Source organism: Tetrao urogallus (genome assembly GCF_951394365.1).
Source record: "Tetrao urogallus genome assembly, chromosome: 1".
Classification (NCBI taxonomy): Eukaryota; Metazoa; Chordata; class Aves; order Galliformes; family Phasianidae; genus Tetrao; species Tetrao urogallus.
Window position 1 is genome coordinate 12,610,337 of NC_136813.1, and position 23,484 is coordinate 12,633,820.

Genomic DNA, 23,484 nt, shown 5'->3' on the forward strand with positions numbered 1-23,484 from the left:
ATTCTCAGCTACATAACACTATTTTTCAGCATTGTCATCACTATTACCTGTGCATTTTTCCTAGCAATGAACAAGAGCCTGCATGCTGTTCTCAGAAAAATCTGCACCAGCAGAGGTATCCACTGTTTCACAGCTGCTATGATGATATTGCCAATAGGAAAAAGTCCACACAGTCCATCTCTGATCAGCCCAAACAGATGGAAATTAGAAGGTGCCAAATATGGACTATACAGTGGGTGCGGTAGGATAGTCCAGCAAAGATTGGCAATGTGCTCCAGTCTTCAAACTGGTATAGGGCATGATGTGATTTTGTTGCAGGAGAAAAGTTATCTTCATTTCTGGCCTGCCTCTGGAAGTTTGAGCAATTAGCTTAATCATCATGCAGTGATCAGCTTTGATGTTTTGTCTGAGTTATAGGACATCCAGAAAGATCAGCTGTTTCCTATGCCAAAAAAGACAACACATCGCTTTAACTGCTGAGATCTGTACACTAAACTTTTTCTTCGTTGAGAAAATTGTGACACCACCACACCATGGACTCCAGCTTATTGTGGTAATTATGCGATTCAGGAAACTGTAACCTTCAGCCTTATACTGGTTCAAAAGTTTGTGACAGACTTCCATGTGATTTTCTTTCTGTTCTTATGTGAGTATTCATGGGACTCGTCTGGCTGCTACAATCATTTCCAATGCACTGAAGCCAATATTCAGCTCCATACTTATTTCCTGTTCATAATCTTCTTACTCAGGCAAATGAGATGATTGAGATGTTCCTCACTTTGTGGTGTGACAGCTATGCATTGCCATCTGGAACATGGCTTGTCTTTCATGTCGCTGTTGCCACTACTGAAACACACCACACACTTCATCACTGTGCTCACATCCACCATTCGTTCTCCGTAAAAGTTCAGCAAACACTGATGAATGTCAATGGCTGATTTTTTTTCCACACGGAGGAATTCAGTGACACACTTCATGCTCACCTCCATGTCAGATAGCATTTTTGTCACACTACCCCTCTGCTTCCATCTGTCTCACTGCAACAACATGTAATAGAATATTGGTAGGAAGGTTCAACCTCTACTGCCATATCACCAACATCCACCTTTGACATTCTAGGCACATATCATAAAACAGGAGGCATTTCTTTCTTAGCAATCCTTGTATATTTTCTGTAACGTATACTACTCACAAATATACATCCATTTTTCATAGTTTTACTGAATCTTTGTGAGAAGGAAAAAATGTAATTAATTGAGGTTTTACCTAGTATTTTCATGATTTTTCCTCATTAAGTATTTATATTGGCAGACTGGAATATGTGGTCTTGGCTGAGGTTGTATTATAGTCCTTTGTAATGCAAATTACTCAAAACAATATTATTAAACTACAGAAAATCTTTACTGCATAAAATAATTTAAACTTGCAGAAGATAGAATAAATACATTTTTTCCCTGGTGTACACAAATGCTGTTGAATGCAATGGATTATTGTCTATTTATGTTAAGAAATTCAGCCTGTTGCAAATTTATCATTAAGTTTAGTGCCTTTTGAAACATCTGAAAAAAAAAAAAAAAAAAAAAAAAAAAAGAGCACTCTGGTCTTGGACCAGGAAATTGTGTTAAATTAACCTTAACTTTAAATATAAATATTGCATTAAAATAAACTACATTTTTAAATGCTATTCTGGATGCGTTTGCAGTGCCTAGTATATGGTTAGATTTAGGAGGATAAATCTGCTGTTGCTAGAAAAACCATGTTACTGTATGCACTATCCATAGTGGGGCAAAAGTTTATGCCGTTTTCCATCATCTTGCTTAGTCAATCCTAAAAAAAAAATTGCATGTTCAAAGGTCCCTGCAAAAGACAAATTGACATGAGATTTGTGAGTAACCATGTTGAGTAAAGACTACATTCCCTTTGAATAACACATGGACTCAGACCAGAGAGCTGGAGCAGACTTTGTTCAGGGACAATCAGTCTTTGTTTCACTGACTTTTAAAGGGATTTGCATCAAAAAACTCTCTTACTTGGCCTTGTAATATTAAAGTCTATTTTCAGCTTGCACACTGGGATTACTGCTTGCTAGTAAAAGGTCAATTTCTGTCATATTGAAATCAATTTGGAAAAGATGAATGCATTTAATTGCTTCAATAATATCATGGCATCTAATATTTTATCACACAAATGACAGACAGACACATTAAAAACTCAAGCTGTTATGTACCTTGGAAAATAAAAGTACTCTCTGTTAATTCTGTGTATGACACCAAACTCTCATAACTGGACTGGTGAAACAGGCCTGCTATGCAATAAATAAATCTTTCAAAAAGTCTTTTCTGTGAAGGTTCTCTACTTACGACAATTAAAATAGCCTGACTCTAGTACTATTTGGTTGACTTTATACTATGGAAATAAATGAGTCATAAGGTGCCTCTAGTTATGATTTTGGAAGTTAAGAGGAATAAATCTCTTCCTTTCTTTTTCCCAAGGCCTACAAAAACATAGTGTCTGAAAATACACAAACTTACTCCTCAGTTTACTTTTAATTTTATTTATTTTGAAGTCAGTCGCAAGTACTGATTAATTTCAAGCTCATTCAAATTTGTACCTAGCTGAAGTACGTCTGTGATGTGAAAATAATATTAAATGAATAGATGGAGTAAGAAAATGTGTTTATTTGGGAATTGTAGTTATTGAGACATTGACCAAAAAAAAAAAAAAAAGAAGAAGAAGAAAAACCCACAATCATATACATATTTATATATATTTTTTTTACTGAAGAATTGGAAAAGATTGGTCTTGGTGGCTATATTTGTTTAGCAGTTAGATGCTTTTATCCCTGTTCTCACTTTCTCTATCATCATCATTATCTCACAAACCTATATGTTTAGTGTATTTACATATGTGTATACAAACATTCCTATAGTCAGTACTGTTCTTCATCTGAAAATAAAGTTTGCTTCTTGAATAAAATAATTTTAATACCTAAATTAAATTTAAAAAATGTTGAGTGAAGACAGTAGGTTTTAAATGTCTTCAGGAAAAATATTTCTGGTCTTTGGTGCTGTGGCTTATATGGAGATTCCTTTTTGCTATATAGAGAACCTTATCAACCTGTGAGAGTCAGAAACATGCTGACATGAATCAGTCCTTCTCAGAGTGGTGTCATAACACAACAGATTAGTAGACAGGCTTCTGGAAGGAAAAAATTACTGTAGTCAAAGAGCTCTGAAGAGTTTCAGAGGCTCACAGCATGTCAGGGTTGAGAGAACACATCAGTCCCACAAGGTGTAAGTCTTTTATCTGAAAGGAAAATAAACATAAGGTTGATATTCTATGGATGTACATTAAGTGCCCATTACTCTGTACAAAATCCTATACCACAGGATTTCTGTGTTATCATGTATGGTAGTTGCTAGAGGTATTATTTTTGTTGTAAAGTGTACTGAAATAGATGCATTTAAAGGTATTTTAGAAAAAAAGAAAAAAAAAAGAAAGAAAAAAGAAAGAAAAAAAAAAAAGAGAAAGGATTCTTAAAACAATAAAATTTCCTAGGCACTTTAGTGTTAAGCTAAAGACATGCATCGTCTTCTTCTATGATAAACAAACTAAGAACAAAGCCAAAGGGAAATTTCACTCTGGTAATATTAGTGCTTGAAATTTATGTATAGGATGTGTAACTAAGATTCAGTTTATGTTTTTCCAGAATTGATAATACCGAGTGCAGATGGATTTTCTAGATGTGAGGATAGCATACAAGTAGATTCTCAATATTCTTGCTGTTCCTACTACTTCTTTCACTTCTGTAAATAACTAAATAGATATTGGAGCAGTGCCTTTTTAAAAAATATATTAGAGCAAGGGAGCTCTTAGAGCACTGTTGACTTTTAGAATCAATTTTATACTTAGTTGGCATATATCTGAAAATTGTAAATGAGCATGAATATAGATTTTTTGTGAGTACAGACAAGCTTCTTGGTATTGCAAGAAGCTTTTTACCCTCTGGTTGTATCACCATTTAAAAAGTTATTCCAATAAAACTTGTGTCCAACTGGTCACAACCTTGCAATTTTTTTCACATTGAAAAATAAATATTTCTTGAAAGAATAATGTTTTAAAAACAAGAGAAAAAATATTAAAACACATGAACTTTTAGTGGAAAGCTGTGTAAATTGTTATTGAACTAATAATCATTTTTATTCTGTAATATCCTTTTCTACAAACATTTTCTACAGAAAATATTACCTACTTTTTTTAAATTTTACATTTTCAAGCTTGAACATTTATTAGTCTAGCAATTTCATAATATTCTCTTAATGACATCCTGGCTCACAGATCTAGATGAAATGAGACACCTTTTCCTATGATCTGTTACTCCTAAGAAATATAAAGTGTAAGGAAATTTGATTTGCTACCCATATAACTGAAAACCTGCAAAATAATCATCAAAGAGAATCTCAGATTTCATTTGGACAGTAAAAAAAAACAAAAAACAAAAACCAAAATCTTTTTCATAGAAAATGATGCTAAAATAAACAAATGGTAACATTATAAAGACTTTAATCATGGTGTTCACATAGCATACAGCCCTTCTTGAACTCTATCCAGTCTTGAGAAGCTACGAAGTAGTATTAATGAAATCAATAGATTGCTATTTCAGAACAATTAATGATGTCTTCACACAACTTCTGTTAAAAATGTATGGCTGTCTATAGACTTGCTGTGTGTCAGCTTTGCCCTCTTATTTCTGGATTCAGTACAGTCTCTGGCAGCCACAAGTCTCCAGCAAAATTTCCACTGACTGCTGTGTCTTCCAGAAGTCTGAGACAATCAACAAAGTTATGTATGATCTTTGGGATCTGCCCATCTGATTAGAAACCTCTGTATTTTCTTTAACTATACTGTTTGTGTTTCACAGTCAGTGATTATGTGAGGAGGACAGGATTAGATGGGCAAAAGTAGTGAAAAATTAGACAGAGTTTTATTCAACGGGCTCTACAAAAGTGAATTCCCAGAGACAGCAAAGGTAATTGCTGGTCATTTTTGTACTCAGTCAACTAAGCAGCCATGTGAGGGCCATAGACACAACTCCTTGTGTGACTACATAAGCAAAATGTTGCAGAAATCTTTAAAAAGAGAGCTGTATGGGAAAGTGATGGAAAATCTTGCCATAACAAAGTATGTAAGTAGAAGATCTTTCTTTTCCTTTGCACTCTGTATATCAAAGAATAGATGCTGTTGTCTAAACAGATTTCTGGTTTGAAACCTTTGAACATTTACACAGCCCATAGGTAAATTTCAGAATTGTCACCATCATTCTGTGTACTCAGATTTCACAATTCTGCAAACATCCATAGAACAAGATTTTCACTTAAAGGTCAAGCAATCTTTTACATAAGGGAGCACAAGAGAGTAGGTGCTATTTTTTCAGACTGTGCCACGATCTCTTTTGAGAGCTTAAAATGGTAGTAGCAGCTGATATTTATTTTTGGTGCTTTAGCAAATGAGTGTTCATCAATAACATAATGTCTGGTTCTGTTTCTAAAATGAACAGGTATTTCGACCACAAAGTTTATCTGCACTAACTTTCTATTTCCCTAAAGCTCACTGATAGAAGACAAAGAACGGAGAATGGAGAAATTGAGCATAAGTTGTTCTCAAAAGCTTTAGAAAGGAACATCCTTTCCCTGCTGTCAATAGTTATATCTTCCAGAAGATCAATTTGTGTTCCACACTGACAGTGAAAAGCAGAAGAATCTGTTTCACACAGATCCCACACAACAATGATCAGAGCTTTTTGGAGGGAACCTGTTTGTGCCAAAGTGAACAAAGGGATACAAAAACAAAAAACAAAAAACAAAGAAAAACAACCAACCAACCAACCAAAAAACCAAACCAAAACAAAACAAAATCAGCCTTAGGAGCAATGAAGGAGAGTTACACACTCTCAAATATTTTTAGAACCATTCCTCAGTTCAAGTTCACTACCTTTGGAGGAGATTATGGATGCAAAACACAAATAAACAAATAGTAAAATTACAATCTTTCTCTTGTTCTTCGTCACAGAAGGCCAAAGGGAGATAATCTCAAGAATCTAGCTCTGCACACTTATACAGAGGAATGTGAAATTAATAAAAAAGACAGCAGGACAAAAATATAATCCCTCCAGATGTGCTTTTACTGGTATTTCCCTGTAAGAAAGAAGGGCCAGCAGATTAAATAGAGTTTAAGAATCAGGTATTAAAAGTGTCAAAAACAAAAACTTCCTTTATGAAAGGATGCTTAGACAGTATCTACAAATTAACTCACAACCAACAAAACCTTCTTTACACACACACAATAATTATGCAACATGTACAGTTTTTTATTGCTCAAAAAGAGACAAAAGTGCCAGGATAGTGTCTTCAGTGACTATTGCATACAGTACTGCGGAGGCTTCATTGTGACACATCTGTGGACCTCGGTTGAAGATAAACACTGTAGAATTACATTAAATTGATTTTCTTGACTAATGAGGTCCAGAAATCCAATCTGCTTTGTTGACAAATAGAGATGGGCACTGACACACAAGGAATTTGGAATGTTGTTCAAAAGTTGAATTTCCCACATGTTTCATTAGTAGATGTTGTTGCATTTTTCCCTCAAGCTACTTTCTATCATGTATAGTGTAGGAAAATGGGTAGAAATTTTTGTCTCTGGAAACCATGTTCCTCATGAGTACCCCCAGATGTTTCCTTCCTTCTGGCTGTTTGATTTTGTGCTGTCTGATGCCTCCTAGAAAAACAGTTCTATAGGCCTTAAAGTAAAGGAAATTTCAGGCAAGCAAAGGTATTTTCTCCATTATCATGATTGACATTCATTGTCACTTAGTAATGCAAAACTGTAGCTGGGATCATAAAACCCATAGAATGCAAATCCCCTCTAAATTATAAGGTTTATTGATTCAATATCTTTTCTTTATAGAGAGATTTTTGTAATGAAAGCTACAGCCTGAGGCTTCAAAAAAGTCACACTAACTGTGTTTACAGTAAAGTTATAGATATCAACTAGATGACTTAGAATAAATATTTCTTTTTGGTATTGTTCATACTTAAAAATTTACTTATATGACAGCTCTAAATTACAATGTAACAAAAAGAAATTTTATAAAATCTCCTGGAAAGCAGTCTACATTTTAGACAGACGTGATTAATTAAAAATTTTTACTTAATTAAAAATTTCTTCTGAATTTCATATCTATAAAATAGCAACTAATTTCAAAATGGAAATCAGCAATAAAGCCAAAACAAATTCAAGACGTGGCAAGCTTTTTCTTATTGTTTTCCATCTGCAATCCTCTAAGTGCCTGACAAACTATTTAATTTTATTTATATATAAATTTTAAATGCTTTGAAATTTAATAGATGTTTCTGATTGCCTTAGAAAAGTCCTTTGTGGTGACTTTTAAAATCAATTGCGCTGATTTTTCTCTGCTGCATTTTAAATTTTCATTGCTTACTCACTTGATGTACATAAGGGGACTAAATTTGTCTATCATGGTGTTTCAGTGCCTGTTCCAACATTACATCTCTTACAGTGCCAATGCTTGCAGATGATTTGTTTCCCACATAAATGGCTCAAATGCATTTATATATTTTAATAGAATTATGCATGCAAATTTATAATAGCATTGTTTGCTGGTATAATTTTCTCCTCAGACTTGTTTTTGCTGTTAGTCATAAGAAAACATGCCTCCATTCTAGCTTTATAATTACCATATCATGTGTTTCTTCTTCTTGGTTCCTAATAGGAATTCTTCCCAATCACATTATTGAAAGACTAGGTAACGTACTTAGAATGATTTGTTTGAGGCTGTAATAAATCTTTGACTAGTCTGAAAAAAAATAAATGTTACTACATGTGACTGGACATAATGATGTTGTGGTTTGTTTTTTGAGGGGCTGCATCATTATATTAATTGTAAATTAGTTCAAGCATTTTGTCTGTGAGTCCTTATTTGATATTTTAGACCTTTGTTCTCCTTGAAACATTGTAGGAGATTATTGTGAATTCTATTTCTAATATAGAGCCTTTTAAGTTGCATGTAGAGAATGTAAAATTGTTATAATGTCAGCTTTTCTCAGCAACTTAATTCATGTCTGCTTTATAGTCCATCAGCTATTATTCCTAGTCACTGGAAATCAATACAGTATCCTGACTGGTTTATCCAAAGAAGTTAACCTCTTTATACTATCTTTAAATGTATTTTTAGTATAATAATAGTAAATTTCCATAAATATGCATCGCATCCAAATGCTATTGACATTTGTGACGCATCAAATAAATACTTCAGGTCACAGAAAGTTATAAAAGAGGTAAAAATATTATAAATAGTCTGAGGCTTATCAAAGAAAAATTCTAAGCATGATTTAGGTACATAAGTGCCCACTGACTTTCACTAAGAACAAAGGTATTGTTCCCAAAGAATTCACTATAGTGGACAAAGAAGAGAAATCCATCCAAAAATAAAATCAGAAAAACGTGGTTTGGGTTGTAACTACCGGATGATTTCTAGGAAAATGCACTGTGCTTATATGTACTTATATGAGGTGTGAGGATATGTGGAATGTAAGCCTATCTGGTGTATTCTTAGAAGACAATGACAAAAGAAAGGATAAGTATAAAATGGAACACCTACATATTAAGGTCTTAATGAAGAAGAGATAAAAGAGACAATGCCAATGGCCTAACACCTCAAGTCACTGAAAGAACCTCACAGCTGTATCCATGGAGAGATCAGAGAAAGGAAGAGATCAGACATGGGATATGGACTAACAAATCTGGGAAAATAGAGAGGATAGGTAATAATGCCAGGAATAGTGCCTTGTAGATGAAAGGAAAGCTGGGGATATATTTTCTTTGACTTTAGTTAGACCTTTTACAGTCTCCCACAAGATCCTTATAGAGAAGCTGATGATGTATGGGCTGAATGAGAAAACTGTAATTGACGGAAAACTGTCTGAATAGCTGGTCCCAGAAGGTGATGATCAGTGAGTGGCACAAGATCCAGCTGGAGGTCAGTAACTAGCAGTGTATCTCAGTACTAGGTCCAGGACTAAACCAAACAGGACTGTTTAACATTTTTATTAATGATGTGGGAGATTGGGTAGACTGTACCCACTTCCTATTTGCCAGTGACACAAAACCAGATGGAGTGGCTGGTGTGACAGAGACTCATGCTGCCAACCAAAGGGATCTCCACAGGCTGGGTGACAGGAACCTCATCATGTTCAGTGAGGAGAAGTGCAAAGTCCTGAACCTGGAGAAGAACAACCTCACACACCAGGACTGGGTAGCACTCAGCTAGAAATCAGCTCTGCAGAAAAGAACCTGTGGGTGCAGGTGACCACCAAGCTGAACTACCAGCCAGATAGATAGGGAGAGAATCCAAAAAAAGGCCACCACAATGACAAAGGGACAGACCACCTACCTCAATTATCAGTCCAGTGTTTTCCTTTGAATTCTCTTCTTATTATCTTTATTCCTGACAACTTTCCTGGGTGAGAGTGATCTGTATTCTGGGTATGTAAAACACTAATTAACTTCAAGCTAGTCTATCAGCAGTATGGGAGTTGGTTTCCACAAGACATAGATCTGGGAACTTGGTAATGAGGAAACCACAAGATTGTCAGTGGAGGAACAGCTGTTCCTGGAGGAACTACTGCAGGTAGCTGGCTACTAGTGAGACTGTAGATCTGTACCAGCTACTGGAGAGACGGAGGTGTAGGTGTGGGTGTGAATGTCACATCAGATCTGCTAGCAAGATATGGCTTTGTTTGGCCAGGAAATCAGAATCAGGTCAGACTATTTGTATTATTCATGTTTGTGCAAGATCTGCTAGTGTTTCTGTAGTGCCTGTGAAGGCACTGTTTCAATAAACTGATGGTCAGTAGTGTCTGTGTAGTGTGTGAAGTGTGTATGAGTGCTGTCCGTTTATATGAAGAAGAAATGCTTGGTCTTGCAAGTTGCTGGATCTAGAGTCACAGGACCACAGCAGGCTGGCACTAACAGTATGGGAGGAACAACTCTCCTGGGTCTAAATCCATATTTGATATCACTTTAAGATGAGATTATGTGAGTACCTCAAAAAATTCTGCGTGCTTAAATCATTTTTTGAAAATCCTGTATCTATATCCTTGGAAAATTTTATCAAATATTTTTAAAGTATTATTTTGATTTATAGTCATTTTTCTGCTCTTTCTCACCTGCAGCTATTAATCAAACTTTCAAAGTTATCTCTCTGCATGCTAACAGAACCATGAATGTTGCTGCAATATTTCAACTTGTCATAACAAAAGTCCTTTTTTTCACCTTCTTATGGCTTCATTTTGCCAAAACCTTTTTGAGCTGCAGATTTTAGGTTTTGATGAGAGTGCCATTTATGATCTGTTTGCCAAAGCTCTGAGTGAGATGAACTTTGGTCATTTGATTTTTTTTGCACCAAATACATAAAATCTATTCCTATTCTTAAAAACTAAAATCTTCAGATTGCTGAAGTTTACAAGACTACTAATTAGCTCCATAGTAAACTGCACCTTTGGCTTTGTCTCAGTAACAGAACAGTTGTATCAGTGAATTAACTCAGTGCTCCTAGTATAATTATCCTATTATTTCTAAATTATTTGCACTTTGATGGAGATCTGCTGTACAAGCATGTCTTTTCCATCCTAAGTAATGGAACAATCTGTGTCCTTCATTCACACTGCAGACGGTCTCTAGCCTCTACATCCTTTTGATGACTTTCTTTTGAATTGCCAAATTTCATTGAGGTTGCCAAGCTTGCTGTCAGAACAGAGGATTAGAGTTCAAAATGCAGTCACGGTGGCACCAGATCCCGTGGGTAAAAACTAACACTGAGAACACAGAGTAGAAGAATTACAAATCACCCAAAGAAACTGGATTATTAAGGTTTTATTAAAACAAAATTATTTCAGTTAAAAAAAATAGTGTGCTGATGAGTTTGTATTAAGTATTAACCAGATTACACCCCATGCAATACAAATCCCTGCACACTGAACCATAATGCAATAAATTTAATTGCAAGGACTGGATGAATTTTGGAAGTTATGAAAGATTTTTCAATTTACCTATGTTAGTTGATCTCAGAGAAAGAAGGCAAGAAATAAACTTTGGCATGTATGTTTTCATGAAAATATTGTTTCCATGCAGGAGGAGGATGAAACAACATCCATAAAAACACTCAAATCCAAATAATTATAAGGACATTTACATACAAATATGGAATCATGTAATCATAGAATTCTTTGAGTTGGGTGGGACATTGAAAGGCCATCTAGTTCAATACCTCTGCAGTAAAAAGTATAAAGTAAACACTTACGACCCCATCCAGACTGACCTTGACTTTCTCCAGCATCCACCACCTCTCTGGACAATCAGTTCCACTATCTCACCATCCTTATTGTAAAAAAAACTTCTTCCTTATATCCAATCTAAATATCTACTCTTTGAGTTTGAAACTATTTCCCCTTGTCCTTCCACAACAGACTTTGCTAGAGAGTCTGTTCACTTCCTACTTATACCTCCCCTTTAAATACTGACAGGCTGCTATGCTATATATGTAATATATATATACATATTTTATTTTTGCAAACATTTCAGAAACAAGATAAAATATATTCCCTCAACTGCATTTCTACTACTTTCTACTTATTCTAAAATGCTTAATAGGTGCTTTGTATACTTACATACTTTGTATACTTGAAGATGAGAATAAATTTCACTGTGTGTAAGTTTTGTTTAATACCTCTTAACAGCCATTAATGGCACTGACAATATATCAAGGGATCATGAGATTCCTAAGAAAAGACGTTCCTACATGAAGGTCTCAAAGATTCAAATTAAGACGGAGAGTCCACTGGAAGAACTAAATTAAACCACAGTGAACTGGACCCAAGACTAGGGGAGAATACATTAGCTACTTAAAAAAAAAAAAGGAGGGGGTTGAAAAACTGTCTTCTTTCAATAAAATAAACACACACATTAATTTGTTTACCCAATTAGAAAAGAGAATAGAAATACTTACAGTATACTATGTATCTTTGAATTAATATTGCAATTTAATTCAAGCTTTTCTTCAGCTGTGAATCATTGCCATGCTTTAATCAAAAACCTATCAGAAACTTCAGGGACAAAATATAATTAATCATTAAAATCAATCAAAAACAAAACGTTAACTGACAATTCTCTAGAAGCTGAAATGCTATTTGAATTAAGCATGGTTAGAATTTCTTGCTCTGGTACTCATTGCATGCGCAATTAATGTGATATCTGTTTACCTATACAGCTTCCAAAATGTGTATATTTTTTTCATAATGAAATTATATTTTGAAAAAAAAATTAATAAATAGCTGTTAGTTCTGCAAACAAACTAAATCTGTAGATTACATAAATCTGTTTAAACCTAGCTTTTCTATGTTATTAAGATATTGTTTTTATTACAAACTGTTGTTGTCTATATTTGTTTCGAAAAACCCTTATGATTTTATTTTTCTGTATGGTACTTATGTACTTTATGAGAAATGTCACATATTCTTTCATTCAAAGATGAAAAGATAACTATACCCATTAAAGTGTAAATTAAGTAATAATACCTTCTTAAAATGATTCCAGAACTTCCTCTTAAATAAGTTGCTAAGTTCAGGATGTGTCTTTCAAATTCTTTTTGAGAATTGAGCAACATTCTAGTTCATATTTTTCTGGCTAAGTATCAGTTTGATCTCTCAAAAGATTATAATAAATACTTATAAATGTAAATTCATTTCAATTGTCAAGAAAATCCATAGGTATTCTCCTTTATATGTTGATTATTAAAGGTTTGGAGGGCTTCAGTTTTCATGGTTCCATGAATAATTTAATTAAGCATTTGACATAAAAAATGGAAATTTCAGATTTCTCTTTTGCTGTGGATTGACAGACTATTGTCCATTTAACGTTGGTATGCAGATGGATGTAGGAAGGGTTACAAATAAGGATTTTTATCCATCTAGTTACTTTAATTGATTTGTGATTAAATATTTGACCTTTTGTATTTGGTTTTGCCTTCACGTTCAAAATTGACAGCTCATTGTGATGTTCATCAGCCACGGGGAAAATAAGTTAGGATTTCAATTATAAGCATGCAATGTTGGCTAATCTATGAATTTTACATTAGTAAAGCTGCATACAGAATACATGTCACCTTTCAACTGAAAAATGCTGTATGGCAATTACCTGAAGAAATGACAAGGAAAAACATCTAAAAATCGACAAAAATAAATATCAATTAGGAGTATTGGAGCACTTTTTAGGTATATGTTCAAATTACACCTGAAGTACTACTACTCATTCAGGTCAAAGATCACAAGATAATTACGATAACCTAATTTGTACATTATTTCATTTGGGCTGCATGAGTATAGTGATGCCTTCATCGGTCTATGCCGTTCTCTGTAAATGTTATTTTTGAGATGAGACTGTCCTAAAAATCCCTTTTATTCAACAAAGTGGCAAAAATATTCCATAAATTGATAAACTGTAGTATCAAAAAACCGATAAATACTAAACTAAATGGAATTTGCAAAATTTAAAACTTCTGATATTATCTGGAGTAAAATGTTCTTTCATAAAACCTATGAGAAGAGTTTTTTGAGTAAGAGTTATATTTATTACATCTTGAAAATGATTTTCATGATATGCCTTCAGTGAATTTGAAAAAGCAGTAAAGCACCTATTCAACAATCAGTTTTTGAAGGCCATGCTAAGGCTGAAGCATACCCAAAATAATTGTAGTCTGCATGTGATATTACCATGTTTTGGAAGAGAAAATACAAACTGTTTTGATAGAAAGAGAAAATGTGAGAAAAATATATAAATATTTTATTATTAAATAAAATAAATAATAAATAAAGCATTCTTTATTTAAGATTATTTTTCTTTTGAATGAACATTCTATAATTATATTATATTGTTACTTTTATTATTCTGACTGCAGTTGTAAGCATTTTGTAGCTGAAAATGGTTGAAGTTAAAGTATAGTTTGTTTGATCTGGAGGATTTCATATGTTGGATGCAAAAAGGAATAATGGGGCTTATACTGAATTTTATTTGCTTCCCCATAAATATGAATTGACAGTAATAGATTGTTTTTTTTCAGTAAGGAGGGAAACAGTGACTAAAGATACAAAAATATATTTATATTATTCAAAATAATTCCCCATAAAAATTCATGACATTTAAATTAAGACTAGCAGCACAGTATTTCAAAGTCACTGATTCATTTTTCTAATAGTTACTGGAAATATTCTTCATTATTTTTCAGTGAAAGCTTCAAGTCTTCAAATCCCCTTATTTTTGTTAGTTTTAAAGAAATCAAAATATCTCCCTTTTATATTTCTTTTTCATGTCTATCTCTGGTATTCCATGATCACAAATTTACTGCTTTCTGCAACCAGTTTTTTAAGAGTAAAGCAAATTCTGAGAAGTGAGGAGCTATTTTGGATATTCAAATTCAATTCTTTTGAATCTTCCATGAATACTGTACTACTAAAAGCTTCAACAAAACAAATTTTGGATAAAATTTACATAATTATCTTGCCAAAGTTCTGACAAAAAGTTTGGTTTTTTTTTTGTTTTTTCCCTGATATTGCCCACTATCACCAAGGTTGCCCAGTAAGCAGTGTCCCTCAGTAGTAGAGCGAGTACAGACTCGATCTCTGGAAGTCCCTTCCAACCTCTACAATTCTGTAATTCTGTGATTCTGTGACTAAGACAACAGGTATCCAAACAAGTTGTAATGTTTCCCTTTTAAAATCACTATCAAAAAGTGGCTATTTACAGGGAAGGTCCATCATGTCACATGCCATGTTCCTCTTCACTACATTCAAAGTGAACCTAGAAAATGAGACATCATCCCAACAGACAGTAGACTTTACTCTCCATAAATTTTAGTAACTACAAAGACTGTTAACAAGGAAATATTGGGTGATAGATTTGGTAAATTTACTTCATCATCTTTCTTCATTTGGAGAAATAATATATTTTGGTAAATTACATAGTATTACTGATAGAGCTTTATTGACATGTATTTTGACACAAATCTGCCAGATAAAATATTAGAAGATAGTACCGGTGCACTTATTTGTCTCTATGGATTGTACTATATGTATTTATAGGAACATAGATAAACATATTCCATCCTCAGAAAAAAAGATCCCTCCTTTCTTAATCAACTTTTGAAATTAAATTGAATATACATTGACATATCTGAAAGTAAATACTGTAATTGATAGGAATTATATTATTTCTAATAGAAAGAAAAACAAAAAACATATCTGCAATCAGTAGAACACAGTTTCTCTATTACCCTATTACCTCTGGTGCTGTTTTTCCTAGATGTTGAATCTGACTAAAGAAAGACTAAACAGCAGTATGTGCTGGAAATAATAAAAACTACATGAATAATTTAGTGATTTGACATAGATTCATTATAAAGTTGCCAAAAGTCATTCAAATCATAGTTTGATGTTGGAAAGAAAATGTGCATTTATAAGAAAAAATGTAAACTTAAAACTGTTCTACTCCAGTTAAGATGATTATGTTTCTAATGCAAAGAACTATGGAGGCTAATACAAGCAGCTGATCTTATTGTGCTTTGTTTATAGCTGCTTAATATTTTCATTGGGCTTAGAAATTCCTTAGCTGGGTCTGCTTGAAGCTGAATAACCCTTAGATGCCTTGTCCCAAATTCTTTATTATTTCTAAGAATGAGACTAGGGAAAATATAATTTCATTGTGCAGCTCAAGTGCACCAGAGTTTTAAAAGCTATTCATAGGTATTCAGTGAGGTTTCTGAAGGCCTTTAAGGATTGTCTGGTAAAAATGCATTGTAGAGTAACATTTATGCTTTAGCAGTTTAACTATGTACATAAGTAATGGAAAATAAATTTATTCACCCAAATCTCATAAGTCTAATCCAAATCAAAATTAAAAGAATAATTTTACTGTAATAGTACCCCTATGAAAATATGTTTTAATTAAGCCACTGCAACTAGAAATCTAAATCTCTGGAGGCAAACATTTGGATTAGGAAGAGGTTTTGTTTTCAGGTATGTCTGATTTCTGCTCTATTTTTCAGCAATGATTTCAGGTTTCAGACTTTCAGTACACAAAAAATATTTATATTATTTATATATATTTATATATTATAACATTTATTAACGATTTCCAGATATATTTTACAAGAGAAAATTTTCTCAGATGCAGCATCCCCATGAGTATGATGAAGCAACCTGAGTTAAAGAGGTGTTTCACAATGTTTACTTATCCTAGCAAAAGAAAAAAGAAAAAAAAAAAAAGAAAAAAGAAATGATTATGCTATGAAAGGTCAGAAACCAGCTGTAGAAATGGACTCTAGAACAGAATATCTATCTCTACTAACAATATAGTTTGTTACTTAATAAAAGTATGAATAGGAATCGCTTTATGAAACCACACTTCTTGACTTAGCACTACCTTTCTGCTTCCTTATTTTTCTCAGGTAGTTTATAAATTATTTTCCCTTGCATTAGGAAGAGAAAAGGTATGCGTATATTTACAAGACAGAGGGATGTAGTGTTTTGTCAAAGCAAGAGTCCGTTGTATAGTACCTTATGTCCTTTTTTCCAGGTGCAATGTACACAAAACTCCATATGAGAAAAATAGGACTGTATTCCAGTTATTGTATTTTCAGATATCTTGCAACATTTCCAGGAAAAGTATCAAAGGTTCTGAGCTGTGAGGATGCAAGGCCCTTCACAGCACACAATGCCTTCTTACAGTAGAACCTGGTTGCTATCCCGCAGCCAGGACTTCCACATTCACAACTGAGCATTTCCATTCTCTGATGTAGACTATGTTAGAGTGTTGGGTTCCTTTCCTTTATATTCACATTTCCCATTCTTTGTTCTCTAATTATGGGGAAGATGTCTACTCTGCATTAAGCATTTCATGGAATAAGTTTAAGTGTTAAAAGTTCTGCTGCAGATCATTTATCTAAAATCATTTATATTTACAAAAATAAAGTATGACTTTTTTTTCATAAGTTGAATTAGTACGCGGTGAGTCCTAAATAACTCAAAAGTATTAAAAAAATATCAAAAAAGCAAAATGACCTTCTCATTCTGGCCCCAGAAAAATTTTAATTATAATGGATTTTTGTATGAAATTATAAAGTTTTTTTTCAATATTTACTGGGAAAAAGGTATTTTAGAAATAAAGTACACTGATATTGCAAAATTTTAAGGAATACATTGAATCAGTTGGTTTTTTTTTTGTTTGTTTTTTGTTTATATCCCAGTTATAACGTTACAAGATTTCCAGAACATATAGTCTCTTGTTGAATTTCAGTTAATCATGAGACCTAGTCAGGTGCGACCAGCAGGCCCAGGTGAACATCTTGAGGTTCTATAAAGCCAAGTGCAAGGTCTTGCACCTGGGTTGTGTCAACTCCCGCTGTCAGTACAAGCCGAGGGATATAAGGATAGAGCAAAGCTCTGAGAAAAAGTATCTGGGGGTACTGGGGGATAGCAGGCTGGACATGAGCCAGAAATATGCCCTTGCAGCCCCAAAAAAACAACTGTATCCTGGGCTACATCAAAAGAGGCATTGCCAGGGTGAGGGATGTGGTCCCTTTGCTCTGTGCTGGTGACTGTGTCCAGATGTGGAGTCCTCAGTACAGCAGAGACATGGAGCTGTTAGGGAGCATCCAGAAAAGGGCCACAAAAGTGATCCAAGAGATGGGACGCTTCTCCTACAAGATCAGACTGAGATAGTTGGGGTTGTTCAGCCTGAAGAAGAAAAGGCTCTAGGGTGACCTGAGAACAGCCTTTCAGTATCTAAAGGGGAGCTGTAAGAAGGAAGGGGACAAACTCTTTAGCTGGTTCTGTTGTGATAGGGCAGGGGGAAATACTTCAAATGTTTCAAACTAAACCAGAGATTTAGACTAGATATAAGGAAAAATTTTCCAATAACAGTGGTGAGGTCCTGGAACAGGTATCCCAGAGAGGTTGTGGATGCCCCATTTTTGCAAGGTGAAATGAATTGTTGTTTGTTATATTGATCCTACTCCCTTCAAATTAAGATTCAGAATTAAGTCAAGGTGTTGATCGAGCAAGAGTATGCCTTTAGTTATTAAAATACTTGAGAGTGAAAGAGGAGAAAGGAAAAAGAGGAGGGGAAAAAAAAAAAAAGGCAAGTCAACACTGAGGATCCTGTGATGTCCTGATGGTCTGTCCTTCTTTTTTGTCTTCTGGGCTGGTCAAGGATGCAGTGGGGCATGAACTACTGGCTGTAGGGTTGGCAATTCCTTTTATGCCAAATGATGGTCCCTTCCAATTGGGCTAGGGTTGCCAGGAGGAGAGTGCCTGGAACTCTGTATGTATCTGTCCATTGCAGGGGAGCTGGACTAGATGGCCTTTAAGGCTCCCTTCCAACTTGAATGAATGTATAATTCTGCTTTATTTTTCCTGTCTTTGTAGGCCAAGAAAGATGATTTAATATATATATGAAGCATAATGCCCTTATAAAATAAATACTTCATGATGTCAGTATAAAACAAACAACAAAAAAAAAAAACAACATAAATCTGAGTACTTACTTTTGCCTTTTCCATCTAATTGCCAACACTTGTATTTAAAACCTAATTTTAAATGACGTATCACATCAAGAAGTAATCTATAGATTTGCAGTTTGCGTAGAAGAAAATAGATATTTTCAGGTACTGTTTATCTGCTTTTGCCAAATTCAAGCCTCTTGTAATTGATAGAATATTGACATTTTTAATATCTGATCAGAAACAATAAGCACAGCATAAGAATGATCTTTTCCAAAACATGACTCTAGGAGCTCACTGTCACAATGTGTATAAAATAAAATGCATACTTCTCTAACAATAAAGCACTAGGAATATAAAACAAACCAAGCTATTTATGCTTGGAAGATTTTTCTAAAAGCTCTCCAATGTGACCATGGCCTAATACATTGAAGACATTTTATTTCAATTGTGTGTGCTGCCAAAGTTTTGGAAGGAAGCACTTATAGTTTTGATTTTTTCATGTTAGGCCAATGTGAAAAAAATTATGTCTTGTCAATGGACACAATAGAAAAATCATTTTTTTCTTTAATGGCAATCATTTCCACTGTCCCATGAGAAAGTAATTCCTTCATAGGTGCTTGATACACAGTCTGTCTCCCTTTGCTCATCTGTATCAGTGTATTTTTTAAATTTTCTTACTTCTTCCTTAAGACTTTTGTTCTCCAGCTGTTGCTGTTGATTTCAATGGGAGTTCCACTTGCTTGATTCCTGCAGTAGTACTTTAATCTATTATAATGATACAGTTTATTACTCTATCATTTGGCATTAGGCAGGAACTAAAAACTTGAACACTCTCCTTAATTCTAGACTATGACATTTTAAGCATAAGCAGAAAGGAAAAAAGAAAAAAGAAGTTACAGAAACTAAGTGGAGTTGGTTTTGGCATATATGTGTTTATGGGAGAGATATTCCTGCAAACAAGCTCAGACTTTTTAGCTAACTCACTTGACTTGCAGAGTAGCATTGAAATGAGGAGCACATTTAGCTTCCACTGATAGTTCTAAACTGCAAATACACTGTAATGAAAGACTGCAATGGAAAGATGATGGCTTGGGAGACACTTCTCCTAGTGACTTGGTCACAAAAAAAAAGAATTAAAAATATAGAAAACGTGTATTACCATAACTACGGAATTTAATGAACGTGAAATCTATATTGTTTTAAAGCTGAGGGAGAATTTTCTCTCTCAGATCTCTATGTTGCTACCCATTTCTGTCTAGAATATGAGTCCAACTTGTAGTCTATGAAATCTATGACACTTCTTTCAAATATAAAAGTTCTTGACTTGTTTTTTTTAGTTTTGTTTTTGTTTGTTTGTTTTTAATTTTTAACATACCAAATCAAATAAAAATATATTTTCTATTCTATTCCATTCTTGTTAATACTTTTTTTTTTTTTTTTTTTTTTTTTTTTAAACTAGATATCTGAATAGTCTGCTTACCTTTATTGAATGTTACTTCTTGGGGTTTTTTGGTTTTGTTTTGTTTTTTTTGTTTGTTTTTGGTTTTTTTTTTCCAGAATATTCAGAAGCTGTTCCTGGTCTCCCTACATCATATGCTGCTATTCTAAGAATCAAATCTGGTAGTTCATCTTTAGCTTCATCTAACTCAAAGAACAGACCACGATTAAGCAGTCCTTCGTTAGGAAGTGTACCTTCGCCAGGCTGGAGAGGAGCTGCACAACCTTATCATTCCCCAACAAACCTCTATCACTTTTCAGAGGCCTTCAAACATGATGGTAAGCCTAATTTACCTCTCCAAAAAGCCCGTGTTTATATTTGGCCAAAACTTTTTTTTTTTTTAAGCAGCATATCTTTATCAGTATACTTCAGTTATTCTCATACATAGTTCTGAGTTTATTTAAATACAACAAAGTAGAAATGAGAATCTTTCAGATTTTTCAGATTAGCCTTATAAGCATCAGTTAAAATATTCCTTTTTTAAACATTGCTATGCAGCACTGTTTTATATAGTTTTTGTCACATTAAAATAGCAAGCCAGTGATTTGAAGTTGCATTACAGCACAATTTGATCTTTTAAATTAATATACTTAAATTTGAAAACCAAAATAATAAAATGCCTGTTCCTCTTATCTATTTTTTCCCTTTGGAATTTTTCTGATTTACTCAATAATGATAGCAACATCAATTAATGATGAATAGTAAATCTTTTAAAATTACTTTTTTCTAAATTGCCTAATTTATATAGTCAACCCTATACATGCAGGTATAGATAAATTTATTGGTGCAATATCGTCTAATTTACATTCAAATGCAATAATTTATAGTAATAATACATGTTTTCTCATATTTGCATATGTTTAAAGAAGCCACACATTTAATCATATTTATCTGAATTATATATATACAAAGGAAGGAATATGGGGGAGATAAGGTGGAAGAGGGAGGAAGAGAAGAAGGAGGCAAGGAGAGGGAGAGAGGTTAGAGGATCCTTAAACAATGGTCTAAGGAAGTAGCAAAGGAATGAATCACAGATAAAACCTCAGAGCAATAACATTTGCATTTGTGATTGCAGGATTACAGCTCCTCTCAATAGGAGCTGTAATTTTTTGCATTTTTTTCCTGAAAAAACTTTGCATTTATTGAAAGCTGATGGTATATATTTGCCCAGGGAGGTGGTGGAGTCTCCTTCTCTGGAGATGTTCAAGACCTGCCTGGATGCCTACCTGTGCGACCTGCTGTAGGGAACCTGCTTTGGCAGGGGGGTTGGACTCGATGATCTCTGGAGGTCCCTTCCAACCCCTACAATTCTGTGATTCTGTGATTCTGTATATACATGTGTCTTTTGTGAATAGAAATAGCTTATATACTAGCATAATATGTTCCCTAAATTAAAGTTTATTTAATACACAAACAAATGGAAATATAGAATTGGACAAATTCTGTTTGATTCTATTTCTGGAACTGGTGCAGTTTTCTACGTTTGACTGTCCTCTGCAATACTCTTTGTAAGCAGTGTGTAGACTAATCTTGGTTACAGTCCATGAACCAGACACTGATAACTCCTCCCAGGCAACCTGATGTGTGCAGGTGAAAATCAAAGTTCAGGATTAGAAGCAGAATGTATTATCCTGGCCTTTAACAGCATGAGTTTCTGGAGACCAAAGGAGAAGAAATTGGTAGCTTCAAGGCAAAAGAAGGGAGATTTTATGAATAATGTAGTATATTCTGTATCTATAAAGTATGTCTTTCCTGATTGATCCTGATTTTTCCACTGCATTTCTGTAGGAAAGGGCAACTGGGGAAAGAAAAAATAATAATAAAAGAAAAAAATAATAAATAAGGCATCTCCTTATGTTTAAATTTGATACAGTTTGACTGTTATACTTGAATGAGAAATGTACCTGGGGATGTTCCAGGTAAGTGTTCTACCACCTAAATCCTTGGCTTTTTCAGGAGATATGCTGAGATCATGCCTGATGTAGGTCAGCAAATATGAATTTTCTCAAAGCATAGAAAACATATTCACCTCTGCAGTTTAGCTACTTCTATTTTGCAGCAGAAATTGAAGAACCAACGACTGAAGGCATAATTTTAAAAGAGCCATAACTCATAAGCCTTGATGAACAGAGCACTTTATATAGAAGAGGGAGACTTAAATTCTTTCAAGGAATTCATAAAACAATCCTAAGAGAGTAAGTCCATCAATTACTGGTCTTCTTCCTACACCCAGTTGTGTAGATGCAGACTGTTGAACAAACAGGACAATTTGAGACATCTGAGTATTATTTTAAAACTCCTTGATTATCTGAAGCACTTGCACAGCACACACACAGGTGTGAAACAGGACTTCAAGATTATCATTTCTCAGGCAAGGAGAGATTGAGAACTCTGTGGAAGGAGGCTGGATATCTGTGAATGATACTCTATCTCATCCAAGATGGTGAGAACACCAATTATCTAAACCTCTCAATTCATGGTATGGAATATTTTCTGTTAGTATGTCTGAGATAAATATTTATACTTAACATATACAGAAATATATAGAAATAACAGAAAACAGAAATAAATTGTCAATAATTAGACATTTCATGTACTTAAACTAAGTAAATTTATTGATTTATATTTGTCTCCAGGCTTATTCATTATTCAAAATTTCTTGAGAGATATTTTAGTTATTTTTCTACAAGTTTTATGTGATATGTGTTAGAGTTAGGTGAAGGTACTTATTAGACAGCATGTTCTAACTGTTGGAGCTTTTGGAGTGCATCCAGAGGAGGGCCACAGAAATGATCCAAGGGATGGAACACCTCTCCTATGAGGACTACATAACTTTTAAAGGTCCCTTCCAACTCCAAGGATTCTATGATTCTAACCCAATCCAGGGCTCTACCCATCTCAGGCCAAGGGTCAGTCCCATGTCTCCTGGTGGCTTGGAGACATCCACCCCACGGTGACTCAGACCACCACTGGCCTACTGCCCACTGTGATATAGGTTCTGCATCTCTAGAGTTAATGCCTAAAGATAACTTTTTTTATTTCTTATCTCTATTTCAGTGTCCTAGCAGAAAACAGAAAATCCCTCCAGCCAAGTGGCTGAGGACGGGAGCACACCATGGTCTGGTTGTGCCCCTGTCCCAGCCTCCAGTTCTCAAAGACAAAGAAGGAGCAGCCACCTCCTTTTGTGCCCAAGGCAACTCCACCTCCCTGCCTGGGCCCTGCCTTCCGCAGCCCTACATTTTCCCACCTCAGCCTTTGCTTACCCACTGCTCACCGCTGCACTGGGCTTGCCAACTACCTGCCTTTTATACACATCTGAGGTAGCCACCAACATTCTGCCCACCGTGACACAGTC

The 23,484-nt window shown here is 34.4% G+C and overlaps 1 protein-coding gene across 2 annotated transcripts in view; it reads left to right on the top strand.

Annotated features, from left to right (window-relative positions):
* CNTN5 (contactin 5) overlaps positions 1–23,484 on the top strand; it is a gene marked incomplete at both ends in the record, with an annotated part of 322,983 nt that overhangs the window by 74,751 nt on the left and 224,748 nt on the right. Inside the window, one exon of one of the 2 annotated variants that reach the window (XM_079544036.1) lies at positions 20,189–20,407. The exons of the other annotated variant lie outside the window; for it this stretch is intronic. Coding sequence (XP_079400162.1) covers positions 20,189–20,407 — 219 coding nt within the window. The remainder of the gene's footprint in view (positions 1–20,188; positions 20,408–23,484) is intronic. 2 annotated transcript variants of the gene reach the window in all.